Source organism: Meleagris gallopavo, chromosome 21, assembly GCF_905368555.1.
Source record: "Meleagris gallopavo chromosome 21, MGAL_WU_HG_1.1, whole genome shotgun sequence".
Taxonomy (NCBI): Eukaryota; Metazoa; Chordata; class Aves; order Galliformes; family Phasianidae; genus Meleagris; species Meleagris gallopavo.
The window spans coordinates 278,692-293,726 of record NC_139424.1 but is presented as its reverse complement, the minus strand read 5'-3'; the positions used below and the strand labels follow the sequence as shown (position 1 = coordinate 293,726).

The following is a 15,035-nucleotide window of genomic DNA, read 5'->3' as shown; positions in this document are numbered from 1 at the left end:
CGATAGGATGAGAGGTGATGGCCTCACATTGCACCAAGGGAGGTTGGAGGTGGATGTTAGGTAAAGCTTCTCCAAAAAGCAGTGCTGCAGTGGCACAACTGCCCACAGAGTGGTGGAGTCACCGTCCCTGGAGGTGTTCCAGAGCCATGGGCATGGGGCACTGAGGGATGTGGGCAGTACTGGTGGTAGGTGGGTGGTTGGACTACATGATCTTAGAGGTCTTTTCCAACCATAACAGTTCTATGATGCACGGCATGGCAGAACTGTAGATGAGGCAGCGCGTTGAGGGCACGTGGGAGCCTACCGGCATTGGTGGTGATGGGGACACCAAGCTCAGCCCTACAGGCACATCTCCCCAACGCTGGTGGGCACTGGGGTGGGGGGGGGACACAGGGAGAGCTAAGGTATGGCCATCACCTGTCCCAGTGTTCCTGCCATGCCTTGGTGGCCAGCCCCAGGCTGGTGACCTCTGCTCAGCATCTCCCTACCCCAACTCACTGCAGCAGCCCTACAGCGTAGCACGCTCCCAAGGAGCAGCAGACACAATCCCATGTACTGAGCACCCTGTGGCCCATCACTGCAGCCCGTTCCCTGCCCAGCCATGAGCCCCGTAGTGCAGGGCAGCTCCAGGCTGGGTTGCATAAGGCCTTGAGCCCTTTTTATTTCAGCAGGCAGGCCTGGAAACCACTCAGCAGCACGGGCTGCCTGGCCAGGGCCATGCAGGCACCCAGCTCCCTGCCCTGAGTTTGTGTTGGCACAGGCTGGGGAACGAAGCTGGTTTAATTGGCAGTTGTGTTTGTGGCCAGGGTGTTATGAAAAGGTTTTCTGTCTCCCTCTGTAAGTTACCCTGAATATGTTTTCATTCTTAATATAATATTCACTTCATTATTAGCTGAAAGAGGCTCTTTTGAGAGAGTTTTTTTTTTCCCCTCTTCCAAAAATATATTAAACGGTCTCTTCATGCAGCAGCACTCTGAGGGCTGGGATTGTCTGCTGGAGGGGAAGTGAGAAACCCGCTGGTAAAAGGGGTTTATACAGAAATTCCTTTCTTTCGCCCTGCCCCGGTGTGCCACAGCCTGCAGGCGCTGTCGGACGGTGCTGTCTGCAGGGAGACCCCTGGGTGCAGCCCCATGGTACGCTCTCTCTGGTCCTCCAGCAAGCCTCTGCCCTGGCTGTGTGCTCCCTGACTGTGGGAAAAACCCTCTGACCCCAGTGTGGCTTCTGAGGGCCACGTATGGGCTGTGAGGGGCAGCAACAGGCAGCCGTACAGCTCCTGATGTCCTCTCCCACATGTCCTCACCACGGCTGGGTAAGGCTGGTGCTACTGTTGGGCTTGTGGGGTGCCCAGCCCTGGCCAGCACCCATGGAGCCATAGAATCACCTCAAGGAAGGGACCCCTGGGTATCTTTGAGTCCAGCTCCTCGCTCAGCGCACAACCACCTGAAATTCAAACCATGTTTCTGAGAGCCTTGTCCAAACACTCCTTAAAATCCAGCAGGCCTGGGGCCACGACTGCTGCCCTGGAGAGCCACTGCAGTGTGCAGCCCCTCTCTGGTTAAGAACCTTTTCCCAGCACCCAACCTGAATCTGTCCTGAGACAGCTCCGTGCTGTTCCCTCAGGTTCCCTTTCTCTCCCATAGGGGAGGGTGAACAGTGTTGCTGTCTTGGAGCATTTGCCACTACCAGTGACCAACAGCTCCAGTTTGGATCCAACCTCCACTGAGGGTTGATTGTTGGGGAGATTTCCCCCAGGAAGGCTGGGCAGCTCTGGCTGGGCACGCAGCCCCACTGCCCCCTCCTGCAGCCAGCAGCAGGGCCTGATATGCTCAAGTTGTTCTTCATCCTGGCCTTGTGTGGGGTCCCCTGCTAACGGACGTTTCTCCAGTGAGGATGTTACTAACCTGCACGTTCTTGCTTAGGAAATGAAAGTTTGGCCACTGTTTTGACCAGGCAAAGCTGCTCACTGGCTTTTGTGAGAAGTGAGGCCAGGTCTCCATCTACCTTTGTCTGAAAATCCCAAAGCACCGGGAGGGTTTGGAGAAAGGATTTGCTGTGGTGAGAAGCAGGAGGGGTATCCTCGCACACAGCAGCCTAGTGAGGCTGTGGTGTCCCTGGAAGAGCCCTGCTGCCCTGAGCTGCAGTGTTACTGCCAGGGGCTGCCGGGTGGGAGGAGCAGCATCCTTGCGGACCTCCCAGCACCCTTCCTCCTTCCCTGGAACACATTCAAATCATAATTCACACAGCCCTTGCGGTGCTGCTGTGAGAGCACAGAGGAGCACAGAGCAGCTGTCCTCCTGGAGCTCATTTTCCTGTTCCAGGAGGGGTGTGAACACAGATCCCCTCTGCCTTGGTAGCAGTGCAGGAGCTGCAGCGCTGCTCCCTCCCCTGTGGTCAACTGCGATCATTCCTTGCCATCCTGCAAAACACATTAGGAAACACGCGCTGATGAGTATTCAAGACCTGGCTGAAATTGGGAACAATTAGCAGTTGTTTCAGCAAGCATCTGTTTGCTGTTGCTCTGTCTTGTGGCTGACACAAACAGTGAGCTCCCTGCACGTGGGTCAGACTGGTTGGTGCAAATTGTGGATAAAAGGTGTTCTTGGGAGCAGTTCTGCTTGTGCAAGATGAGAGACTGGGCAGCTCCCCGTTTCTCAAGCAGCTCTGTGTGCACACCTCTGTCATCACAGCCATCCCCACTGCAGACACTAGTGTGTCTGACTGGCACTGTGGTGGCAGGGTGAGCCCTTGCCAGCTGCAGGTGAGCTGTGCTCAGCTCTTGTGCTCGTTGGCAGCACGGCCCTGAGCTGGAGGGCCTGTTTGGGGCGTCCCTCCTTGGGTAAGCTCCAGTCAGATGTGGGGGAGCTGTGGAAGTGCTGCTGGTGCTGCACCTGGGTCACTGTGTGGGCCTCTCTGTTGCTCATCCATTGCTCGGCTATGAGGTGTGGGAGTTTAAAGGCACACGGAGTGCTGCTTTGGTGGGGGGACCTGCTCAGAGCAGGCTGTGTGCAGCAGGTGGGATGCAGCTGTGTGTTGCCCTGGCAGCTCAGTTGCCTGGGGTGTGAGCTGGGCTGTCCTCATCCCCAGCTACCAGCAGGGAGGCAGCGGCCCCTAAAGCTCCCAGACTTCTTTTTTTTCCTCTTCAAGTGTTTCGGAAAGGGCAAATCAAACTTACCTGCTTTCCATGGGCTTTGCTGCTCTGCCCTCCCCTTTCCTCACACTCCTCTTGTTCGGTGTACCCAGCTTCTCCTTTGCTCCCATTAAGGAACATCCTCATGGAAAAGACCGTGAGAGCCACACTGGGCAGACAGGAGGGGTCCAGGGAAGCATTCAGGGCTGCACACAAGAAATCTGAGGTGAGTGGGAAAATGGAGGGCCTGGATTTGCTTTAAAACAAGACTGAAAGCTGCAGCTGGGACCCTGCCCTGGCATGGAGAGTGTTTGACGCACTGCCTGGCTTGGCCAGAGACAGGAAAAGTGAGATTTACAGCTCTGCCTTCCCGCAGTGGGGTGAGGGGGAAACGCTGGAGCTTCCCACACGCAGGGGCTCGGGGTGAGGCGGGGTGCTGTGTGTGCCTGGCAGTGTGAGCACAGAGGGGATGGAGGTGGAATGCAGCACGTCCTTGGGAGCTGTCAGGGAAAGGGCTCCCAGTGTGATCCTCAAGTGTGGCCGCTTCTTGGAAGGGCAAATGGGAAAGTGCCGAGTGCCAGGGGGACCCGGAGGAATCACGGGGGCTTTCCAGGCAGCTCTGAGCCAGCGTTCCTGAGTGCTTGCTGTCTGTCCTGCATCGGGTCTGGGTCTCCTTCCGGACAGCCTCAGTGGGTGTTGAAAGCCACTCCTGGCAGCAACACATGCTGGGGACATGGGGACAGAGCCTCTGAGCCATGGGTTGTGGACAGACAGCAGAGGGGTGCGGTGTCACTGCTTGAAGGAGGGCTGGATGCAAGCACTGGGGGTATGAGATCTGTGAGGAGAAGGGGATGAGGAGAAGGACGGTGGCATGGCTGCTGGGAGTGGTTTGGTTTTCCATGCCCTCACATTTTCCTGCGCTGAAGCACTCACGGGGTGGAAAATGTGGAGGCCTGAAGGGGGGAGAGGGTGGGAGGGGAGTGGGGACAACAAGGCTCCTCTTTTCCAGCGTGTTTGGGCCATGGAATGCCAGCCCAGGCAGAGTCCAGCATGTCCAGTTGAGTTTTGTAGGACCCAGAGCAAATCTGTGCATGGTTTTGGGGCATAAGCTATGCTGTGGCCACAGCAGGGCAGCCCCAGAGCCCAGTGGGATGGAGACCTGCAGCTGCATCCCAGGCTTCCCTTGGCCCAGCACAGCCCGTCCTGCAGCACCAAACCCACGTGGGTCCCTTGGTATGCTATTATGGAATAGGGACCTATGGCTGCCTCCCTCTCCCCCCCCTCCCTTATGGGGTTTTGGGGCAGGCAGAGCACAGCCCTTCATTCCCATCTCTGCTTGGAGCTCACACAGGCTGGGGGCACTGGAGGGAGGGCAGCTGGGACCTGTAGCACTCACTCACGTAGCTGAGGTTCAGTCCGAGCTGCAAACCGACATGTGTATTCCTGTTCTGGTAAGCTAGCTCTGCTTACCATGCAGGGCTCCAGGGCACATCCCTGCCCCTGGTCCCCTGACCTCTGAACAGAGCAAGAGGATTATGGCTGTAAAAGCTAACTCAGGTAGGGTAAAATACTTGTTATTGCTAACCGTGCCTGCAGGAGGACACTGGTGGCTGTGAGTGGGGTCAGAGCATTCCCTGCTGTTGTCTGACCTTTAAGAAGGGTGGCTGGAGGGAGGGGGCATCCTCTGAAAGATCACTTGTTTCTCATGAACTATTTTGAGCACCATTGGCAAAACCCAGAACTGCTGAGTCCTGTTAAATAAATATTGGAGTTCGGTGTTTTTTTCCCCAGCGTGTCAGGATTAGTAAGTGAATGGTAAATAGTATTTTTGTTTAACATACCTGAGGGTTTCCATTCCAAATTCCCTCCTTGAGCTCCTGTGCTGTGATGGGCCCTAGGGAGGCACAACCCCATCTCGTGTTGTCGTTAAACTTTGCGTTCTTCAGTGTTTTCTTAAATGTTTGCATCTGGGGATGCCTTTAAACTCAGTGCATGACACGGCAGTGCTGCTCAGGTGGCAGCATCCAGCCCTGCTGTGCAGCTTTGGGTTCAGTTCTCCTCCAGCAGCTCTGATCTGAGCACACTGCTAAAGTCCATGCAGTTACTGTCTGTGTGTGGAGCCTGGACTGCCTGCAGACTGCCATGCAAGCTGCTGAATGACCGTGGTGCTCGGGACAGCAGTTAGAGACACAGTTATAGGACTTCCCTCTGGAACTGCTCCTCCGGACACTTTGGAGGTGATGGTCTCATAGCGTGCTCCACACAGAGGGGAGAAGGTGAGTGAAGTGCTGACGGAGGAGCCAGATGGGAGAGGAGGAACAGCAGGCCAGGAGCAAGAAGAGACCGAATGTTGGGTTGGAACCACCAGAAAGAGGAAGGGCTGTGACCTGAACACGGGCTGACCTGCGCCAAGGAAGTGGAAGAACCGGCGCAGTGCAGCGTTCCCCAGTGCCAGTGAACTCTGTTGGCAGTGGGATGTTGGGGAGAGGACAGTGAGATCTCAGGGATGTGCAAATATCAGCTGGTGTTGTTTCAACCTTGGCTGCTGCAGCCCAATCGCAAGGCTTGACCTGAACTCTGCTAGAGAAACTGAGTTCAGCCCAAAAGCACCAGGAGGAAGCACTGGAATTCTTTCCAGGCCACCCCTGCACCACGGCGGTGCCTGCAGCAGTGGGGGCTGGCCTGGCTCCCCAGTGTGTGCTTTGGGGAAAGGTTTCTGCATCCCACTGCTGGAGTTCGCAATTGATACAACTCTGTGACTTCCTAGCATGTGCTTATGGGGCTGCCAAGGGGCTGCTCATGCTTACAGACACCAGGGGAGGTTGCCAGGGCTCTGCAGATTCAGCATATCCATATTTCACCTTGGTTTGAGCAAAAAGACAGCTTGGCCCATTCAGTAATAAGTTACTCCAGCACATTCTGGTCCTCGCAGCCATCTGCTCTCTGATGTTATGTGGGCTTGGACACATCCCTGCCAGGGTTCAGCCCCACCACCCTGCACCAGTGCAAAATGGTTTGGCTGGAGGAGTGTGGCTGCTCCTGGGGCTGGGGGAGCGGGGCTACTGGAGGAGCCCAGATGACACTGGGGGAGCACACTGCGTATATGGGGGGCAGGAAGGTGCAGGAGGCACAGCATCCTGCGGGGACAAAGCAGGCCCGGGGAGCCCCTTCCCATTGCCCTGTGCCGGGGTGCCCCAGTTTGACGTTCTCCCCATCCCGGCCCTGCTGTGGGGCTCAGCTCAGCCCACGTCCTGCCTGGCTCCAAGCTGCCCCGTGGTTCTGCTCTCCTCCTCTGAATTGTATTTATTTATTTATATGGAGATGTAATAAAACTCCAGCAGGAAACGGAGGCGATTCCCTGCCATTCCCCACAAGCCGGCCCTGGGACGGGCTGAACAAGGAGGCACATTGTGCAGCTCAGACCTGCCTGCCAGCGCCGGGCTGTGTGCGGGGCTGAGGGGCCCGGGCCAGGCAAAGAAAGAGCCGAGTGTGTGCCTGCGCCGGGCCGGTGCCGACATTGGCGTGCCGGGAGCACCGCGGGGCTGTGGGATGGGGCAGCCTGGGGCTGAGCTCCATTTTGGCACTGCAGGTGGGTGCAGGCACGCCGGAGCGGGCAGGCAGTGGGGCGGGGGATGAAAGGGCTTCTGTGCTAGCCTGGTATGTCACCCGGGAGCACAGCGTTGCCTGCTCCAAACTGCACTCCTCCTCTGCCTGCTCTGCCAGGAAACTGGGCAGCGCAGGGTCAGCCACAGGGCAGTCGCCCCATGGCCTGGTCTGGTGGCTGTGACCCATTCCTCCCGGGCTCAGGCAGCTGGCAGTGAGGGACATCCTTTCACCGGCCCATAGGAGGCAGCTGCTGTGAGTGGGGATGTTGCCATCAGTAGGGCTCAGAGTGAACGGCCGCTGCCGAGGCCTGCGGGTGGTGAGCGAGGTGATGGGGGCTGCACATGGCTCAGCCTGCAGCTCCTCCAGGCTTGCCACCAGTGTGGCTCCTGCTGACCTCCTCCAGCACGGCTCTCACAGCTGCTAGAGTTACCGAAATCACATGCCAAAGGGAAAAGGGGAAAAAATCCCAAATCCTCCAGGAAATGTCTTTGCAAACTTCCTCTGTGATGCAGCAGAGGCACTGGCATCACTGCCTGGGAGCAGGCAGGCTGTGTCTTGCACGGGGACAGTTGGCACAGCAGGGTTGTCCCTCTGCACCAGGAGATAGGGAAATATTTGGAAGGAGATGGATGTTGGGTCAGGCCATGTCCCGGCTCTGGGCTGGAGGACACGGATGGGGCTCTGCGGCCCCTCAGGGACCTGCAGCAACTTTGGCACTGCCCACCAACCTGGCACCAGGACCAGCGGTGCCAGTGCCATCCAGGACATTGGTATGCAGATAGTAGGGGGTGACACAAGGAGGGGACAGCCCTTCCTGCAGGGGACTCATGCCCTGGGTGTTTCAGTACAGAGCTGTAGGGTGTGGAGCTGGGCACAGCAGGACCCCCAGGGCTGTGCCCACAGTGCCCGCAGTGCCCTTCCTGGACAGGGTTGGTGACATACTGCACAGTCCCAGAAGCCATAAAAATAGCTGCAGCTTGGGTGTAGGATGAGCACGGCTGTTAATTCCCCCCTGCCAGGGTTCTCGTTGCATTGCTATAATTAATGCCTGAGTCAGGGAAGAAATGGCTTTTCCCTTCTGCTGGTGCCAGCTGGTGCAGGGGCAGTGCCGTGAAGCCCCTTTGCTTTGCCCATCTCCTGCCAGTGTCAGGTTCCTTCCCCATTTCCTTGCTGTCTGTCCCCCTGCCCTCCCAACCCCACTGCTGCACACCAACGGGGAGATCCCGGCACTGAGCCACAGAGACACAGGGTGCAGAGCAGGGCCTGCTTTGCCCCAGCCTGTGTCTGCACCATGCAAGAACAGAAGGGTTTGGGCTGGAGGACCGCCTGTAGCCCCCAGTAATGCTGGCACGGCACAGCATGGCCACAGAGAGCCCCATCCACATGGGTGCCTGAGTGGGTGCCAGCCTGCAGCTGGGGGGGCTCTCCCAGGATGGACCCCTCCAGCTGCTCCCCAGTCCATCCGGCCCTGGTGCTGGCATCCCTTTGAAATCGACCCAGCTGGCCTTTCACACAGCTATTCCTGTGAAATTCTTTGGGAAGGGAAAATTTTCTGCCCGGATCCTTGCAAAGCTGCGCCCTCGCCCTCCCTCGGGCTGGCACTGACAGCGCAGGGTTCTTCGGAGCTGAAGGTGCTTTTGGGTCTTTCAGTCCTTACTGCAGCCCCTGCCTGAAAGCACTGGGGAGAGTCTGGAGTACCGCAGGGCTGTGCCCAGGGCAGAGCAGAGCCATCCGGGGAGCACAGAGCACGTGGGGCTGTGTCCCCACAGACGTCCCAGCCGCCCCTGCCAAGGTGCAGAACCCATGGGACCCTCTCTTCCTCCATCACCTCTTCTCCTCCATCGTGCCCCGTCCCCTGCTCTATCGCTCCCATGGAGGCAGGGATTGTCCCCACTGTTGCTGCCAGAGGGGATGCCCAGGATCCCGTGCCCACGTCCTATTTGTGCACATGCTGGGGGCATCTCGCAGCCTCTCCACACGACCAGGCAGCACCAGGCAACTGCTCTCAACCCATGGCCTTCCCGCTCCTTCCCCCTCCCCTCGCTGACGATCTTGCACAGGTTTGCAAGCGCTGTTGACGGGAAGAAAGGAAATGGGGCAAAGCTGCTGCCAGGAACCACAGGCTCCTGCCATACGGCCCCGCTCCGCCGGCCTGGATGCTTCGCGGACAGATTTCTGTGCAGCCTCTGTGATTTCTTTATTCAAGCTATTGATATTGGATTCCCAGCCCAGGGACACTTCCAAAGCCATAAATCTGCCGTGTTGCTCTACCTGCTGTTCTTGTTTTCACTGTGAGGCTTCCAGACCTGCCGGAGACCTCAGCTTCTGTGCGCAGCCACGGTGCCGCGGGCACAGGAATCCGGGTGCGCTCCCCCACGGGCGCCCCGGCGCTCCCCTGGCTGTTCTGCGGGGCTGACGTGCTGAGGACACCCCGGACCCCCCGCCGTGCGCCCCGGGCGGGGCCTGGGCATCCCACGGGGCAGCCGAGGGCGCGGGACGGAGGTGAGCGACTGCCGCTCCTCTACGTTGAAAGGAGCCCCTTGACTCCGAAAATCCACGTGTTGCTTTTGGCCGGGCAGCGGCACCCCCTGCCAAGAGCAACAGTTTTACATATTAAAGCAAAATTAAATTAAAAGACATTTATTTGCGCGTTCGCCCCTCGTTAACCCTTCGCGGCCCAGAGTCACCGGGAGTTGCGGGCACCGCCGGGCGGCCGTTCGCGCGGCGCTGTCGTAGGAGCGTGCGGGGCCCCAGCGGCAGCGGGCCGGGAGAGGCGAGGGCCGGACGGAGCGCCCACCTCCACGCCGGGCCCGCAGCAGCGCCCACGGCTAGCGTTCGCCTCCCAGCGCGGCCCGCGGCGCACGCACGAGGGGCGGCGCTTCGCCGCAGCCCAGGGGCACCCGCACGGCCCCGCGGCGGGACGGAACAGCGGCGCCGCGACCTCCCCCGACCGACGAGCGGCTGCGCGCACCGCCGCCGAACCGCGAACCGTCGAACCGCCGAACCGCGGCCGCTCCAGTCACCGCCGGCCGCCGGCAGGGAACCGCGCGGACGCCCGGGCCGTCCCCGCCCCTACTCCGCCCCGGGGGCGTGGCGGCGCGGCGCGGGGCGGGCGCGGTGCCGGGCCCTGCGCGGGGCTCGGCGGGGCTCGGCGCGGCGCGGGGCCGCATGGAGCGCGGCGCGGCGGAGGGCGGCGGGCGCTGCCCCGGCGCGGGGCCGCCGCGGGGCGCGGGGGCGCGGGGGCGCGCGGGGGCGCGGGCGCGCCGGGCCATGGCGGCGCTGTAGCCGCGGGTCGGGCCATGGCGGCGCTGCGGCTGCGGCTCGCGCTGTCGGTGCTGTGGCAGTTGGCGGCCGCCGGCCGCGGGCTGGAGCTGGGCGCGCTGGAGGCGGCGCGGGGCCGGGCGGCGCGGTGCCAGCCCGTGGACATCCCCATGTGCCGCGGCATCGGGTACAACCTGACCCGCATGCCCAACCTGCTGGGCCACGAGAGCCAGCGCGAGGCCGCCCTGAAGCTGCACGAGTTCGCGCCGCTGGTGGAGTACGGCTGCCACGTCCACCTGCGCTTCTTCCTCTGCTCGCTCTACGCGCCCATGTGCACCGACCAGGTGAGCGCCAGCATCCCCGCCTGCCGCCCCATGTGCGAGCAGGCGCGCCACAAGTGCGTCCCCATCATGGAGCAGTTCAACTTCGGCTGGCCCGAGTCGCTCGACTGCGGCCGGCTGCCCACCAAGAACGACCCCAACGCCCTCTGCATGGAGGCCCCCGAGAACGCTTCGGCCGCGGAGCCGCACAAGGGCCAGGGCATGCTGCCGGTCGCACCCCGGCCGTGGCCGCCAGGCTCTGCGGAGGGCCGTGGCCCCAACGGGCTGGGAGCCTGCGACAACCCCGAGAAGTTCCAGTATGTGGAGAAGAGCCTGTCCTGCGCGCCCCGCTGCTCGCCTGGCGTGGACGTCTACTGGTCCCGCGAGGACAAGAACTTTGCCTTCGTCTGGATGGCCGTGTGGTCCACCCTCTGCTTTGTCTCCACCGCCTTCACCGTGCTCACCTTCCTGCTCGACCCGCACCGCTTTCAGTACCCTGAGAGACCCATCATCTTCCTCTCCATGTGCTACAACGTCTACTCAGTGGCCTTCATCATCCGCTCGGTGGCAGGGGCTGAGAACATCGCCTGCGACCGGGAGAACGGCGAGCTCTATATCATCCAGGAGGGGCTGGAGAGCACGGGCTGCACCATCGTCTTCCTCATCCTCTACTACTTCGGCATGGCCAGCTCGCTCTGGTGGGTCGTGCTCACCCTCACCTGGTTCCTGGCTGCCGGCAAGAAGTGGGGGCACGAGGCCATCGAGGCACACAGCAGCTATTTCCACATGGCCGCCTGGGGCATCCCGGCCATGAAGACCATTGTCATCCTCACCATGCGGAAGGTGGCGGGGGACGAGCTGACGGGGCTGTGCTACGTGGGCAGCATGGACGTCAGCGCGCTGACCGGCTTTGTCCTCATCCCGCTCTCCTGCTACCTGGTGGTGGGCACCTCCTTCATCCTCACCGGCTTCGTTGCCCTCTTCCACATCCGGAAGATCATGAAGACGGGCGGCACCAACACGGAGAAACTGGAGAAGCTGATGGTGAAGATTGGAGTCTTCTCCATCCTCTACACCGTCCCGGCCACCTGCGTCATCGTCTGCTACTTCTACGAGCGCCTGAACGTGGATTACTGGAACCTCCGTGCCCTGGAGCGCGGCTGCGTGCCGCTGCCTGGCCGACGTGCGGCCAACTGCTCGCTGGAGGCCTCGGTGCCCACCGTGGCTGTCTTTATGCTAAAGATTTTCATGTCGTTGGTGGTGGGCATCACCAGCGGGGTGTGGGTGTGGAGCTCCAAGACGCTGCAGACCTGGCAGAGCCTGTGCAACAGGAAGCTGGGCGTGAGGACGAGGGGCAAGCCCTGCAGCGGGGTGAGCTGCGGCGGGGTGCACTGCCACTACAAGGCACCCACCGTCATGCTGCACATGACCAAGACGGACCCGTACCTGGACAACCCGACACACGTCTAGCGTGGGGCTGCCACTCCAGGTGGCACCGGGAGAGTGCCGTGGGTAAGGGCTGAGCCCCGGGGCCACTGTGGGGTGGAATGGGGGGCACGTGGGTAGGGGCTGCCCACTGCAGTGCCCGGCCCAGACAGCTCACTGCTTTTCCTAGGGATCGTTCCGTTGTTGTTGCTGTTGCCAAATCCAGTGACTGTTCTAACGCTTTCTTTGGGGGGGGCAGCTGGGGCCGGGGCAGGAAGGGGAATAATCCAGTTCGTGTTTATTTAATTCTGTAATTTATTTTAGATTTTTTTTTTTTTTTAATCATTAGCTGCGAGGAATGGAAAAAACAATAAACCCTGGATGTGTTATTTCAACTGAGCCTCATGCTGTGTGCAGGAACCGAGGGGCTGAGGGTGGCCGTGCAGAGCTCACCAGGGCTGTGGTGCAGGCAGCATGCAAGGCTGACCTGGCCGGGCAATGGGGAGCAGCCCCCGGACGAGTCAGGGCAGCCCTAACCCCAGTACTGCATCCCAACTCATCCACCAGCAGATCTTCATGTGGTGAATAATGTTTTCCGCTCGGTGCTCAATGCTGTTGTTGGTTGGAGCTGTGGGGCTGCTGTGCCATCTCAGTCTTGGTGCAGTGCGGGGCCAGAAACCAGTGCTGGGCTGGGGGATGGGGTTTGGCCTCAGTGTGCCAAGCAGCAGCTTGAGGTGCGGGTCATGGAAACTTCTGGGAGCTTTATTTATCCCCTGCTCCGGTTACAATCCCATCTCGCCTTCCCCATTGTCCCAGGGGAAACTCAACCCTCAGCTGGTGCTGCCGGGCCGTGGCAGAAGCTGTGCAGCTCTGGTGGGGCTGCCCAGGGAGCCAGGGAGAGCCATGGCAGCGGGGTGCCCGTGCCTGGCTGCAGACTATGGGCTCCCAATGCCAATGGGGAGAGCTGGGCCCAGTCCTGCAGGATGGGGTTGCAGGATGGGATGGAAGCCTCTGTCCTCTCATTTCTAGCTAGTGAGCAGCACGTGGCCTGCTCGTCCCTCCATCATCTGTGTGCAGCTGCCTTGGCACACACAGGTTGGTGCCCACCAGTCCTTGGCACCAGTCCTGGCGGCCCAGAGCCCCAGTAGGAGCTGCAGGCTCAAGGTGTGTCCTGTGGGGGCCATGACACAGATGTGTCCTCTGTGTGCCCCTAGCCCCAGCTGCTGCTGGTGGGCCGGGCTGGCGCTGCGGTGAGCATCTGCACCGAGCACCCCGTGCTGCCCAGGTCGCTCCCAGCTCATTGGTGCCCTGCAGACATCCGCCGTGGGGCTGGAGAAGTCGCGCAGGCTCTGCTGAGGGCACTGCAGCATCACGCGGCCATGAAGGAGCAATAGTGGAAGCCCACAGCTGGGCTGTGAGCCCAGCCCTAGCCCAGCCGGCAGCAGGGATGGGACGCAGCCCCTCACTGCTGCACCGCAGCGCTGAGCGAGGCTTTGTGTGCGCATCACCGCTGCAATTGATGTTGGGAAGTGCCTTTAATCCGCTCTCCACCGCCCCTGGGGGTGTTGGGACGTGGAGAGAAGTTGAGCGATGGATCTGAGAAACCCTCTGCTCCCCTGGGAGCGGCGCTGGCGGCAGCACACGGAGCAGAGCAGCAGGCAGCATGGAGGGGCAGCAGTGGGCGTGCAGTGCTGTGCAGGAGCTCCGTGGCACCGCTGCAGCCATTGGTGCCCAGCGAGGTCGCTGCAGGCCCGGGGCACCATGCGATGGTACTGCGCCCTCCAGCAGGTGGGCAGTCGGTCCCATCCCTGGGCAGGAATCCCTGCATGGTGCCCCGCTGCCGGGCCAAGGGGTTGCGGCCTCCCAGCTGCCATGGAGGGGCCGTGTGGGCAGATAATAGGGCCGAGACTGGGGTTGGGAGAGTCAATATTGGCTCAGGAATAGACTCCAAAGTCCGGTGCGAGATGTGGGCTGGGCAGGAGCCGCTCACCTGGGCCAGAGCCGGTGACAGAGATGTGCCCCAGGCATTGGCACCCCACAGTCAAAGCCGCTTTGGGGCTGAGCCCTGAGCTACACTGAGCCCCAGACCATGCTGCACCGTGAGCCCGAGCGCAGACATACGGCAGTGATGGCTGGGGGCAGCTCTGCGTCCTGCTTGCGTCCCTGCGGTCATCCCAGTTCCCGTGTGGCTCACGGAGCCCGCTGGGACAACCTGCCCTTGAGCACCCTGCCACTTGCCAAGTCTTGCTGCCTCTCAGGCGCTCGCCCAGATAAGCTCGTCCCGCCGGGCCCCAACTATCAGCAGCACAGGGCCGCCGGCGCCTGACCAGCCCCTGTCCATTGCCCGCTATCTGCCCCGGCAGCCTGGCCGGCTCCTCGGCAGCCCCAGGAGCTCAGTGTGGTCCCGCTGGCCACCGTGGCTCAAGCCCTGCTGGGTCCCAGGCCCGGCCCAGTGTTGCAGTGGGTGCAGCGGGTGCCACAGCCCCCAGTAGCCGAGGGATGGCTATTTATAGGGTCTCACGGGGTGGTAATGCCATGCAAGGCTGCTATAAAAAGCAGGGCTTGGAAAAGGTCTCGCAGCAGATGCTGGTGTGAGGACTGCACACCGAGGCCTGGAAACATCCCAGCCTGAGTCACGCTCTGGTTTGCCCAGGTCCTGTTGCACATCCAGCAGTGAACCCACTGCTCGTGGCACAGCAATGAGGTTTCTCTGCACAAAGAACATTTATCCGTTGCCTGTAATGTTGAAGCCCCCAGACCCACCGGGGCTCCTCAGCCCCACTCTGCCCAACTGCCAGACCCCACCGGAGCTCAGGGGGCTGTGCTCAGTGCCCCAGTGCGACAGCACTACCCAGGAAAGCATCACCCTCTTGTTCCTGTGGCACCGTAAGAAACGCAGGAAAACTTTGGCAAACACCTTCACTTTAGAGCTGCTGAGTGTACATCAGCACCAGCTCCTTCCCCTGCTTCTGAAGCTCAGCAGAGCAGCATCCCAGCCCTGCTGGTAAGGGATCTGACGGCTGTTTGGTCAGACACACAAAACAGGCCTTGGCCATCTCAGGACTGCAGCAAACACAGCTGTGGTTGCAAAATGCCAGCGCAGAGCACACAGCTCCATGCCTGCACATTAACCTGCTGCTCAGTGCAGCTTAGCACAAGCTTTGTGTGAACGCGTCCCCAGCCATTTCCACCGCCGGGAGCAGAGGCGCGGCCAGGGGCTGATGCCACCCAACCTGAGCAGTTTGGCCCAGAAGTGGGTTCTGCAGAGCTGTAAGCTGACCTGATGCAGCTCAGTG

General features: G+C 60.9%; 1 protein-coding gene across 1 annotated transcript; it reads left to right on the top strand.

Annotated features, from left to right (window-relative positions):
• Positions 1 to 9,381: 9,381 nt before the first annotated feature.
• On the top strand, positions 9,382 to 12,134 carry FZD9 (frizzled class receptor 9). Its single transcript, XM_010721855.4, has one exon. The coding sequence runs from the start codon at positions 10,033 to 10,035 to the stop codon at positions 11,782 to 11,784; it is 1,752 nt and encodes a 583-aa protein (XP_010720157.2). The 5' UTR covers positions 9,382 to 10,032; the 3' UTR covers positions 11,785 to 12,134.
• Positions 12,135 to 15,035: the final 2,901 nt, after the last annotated feature.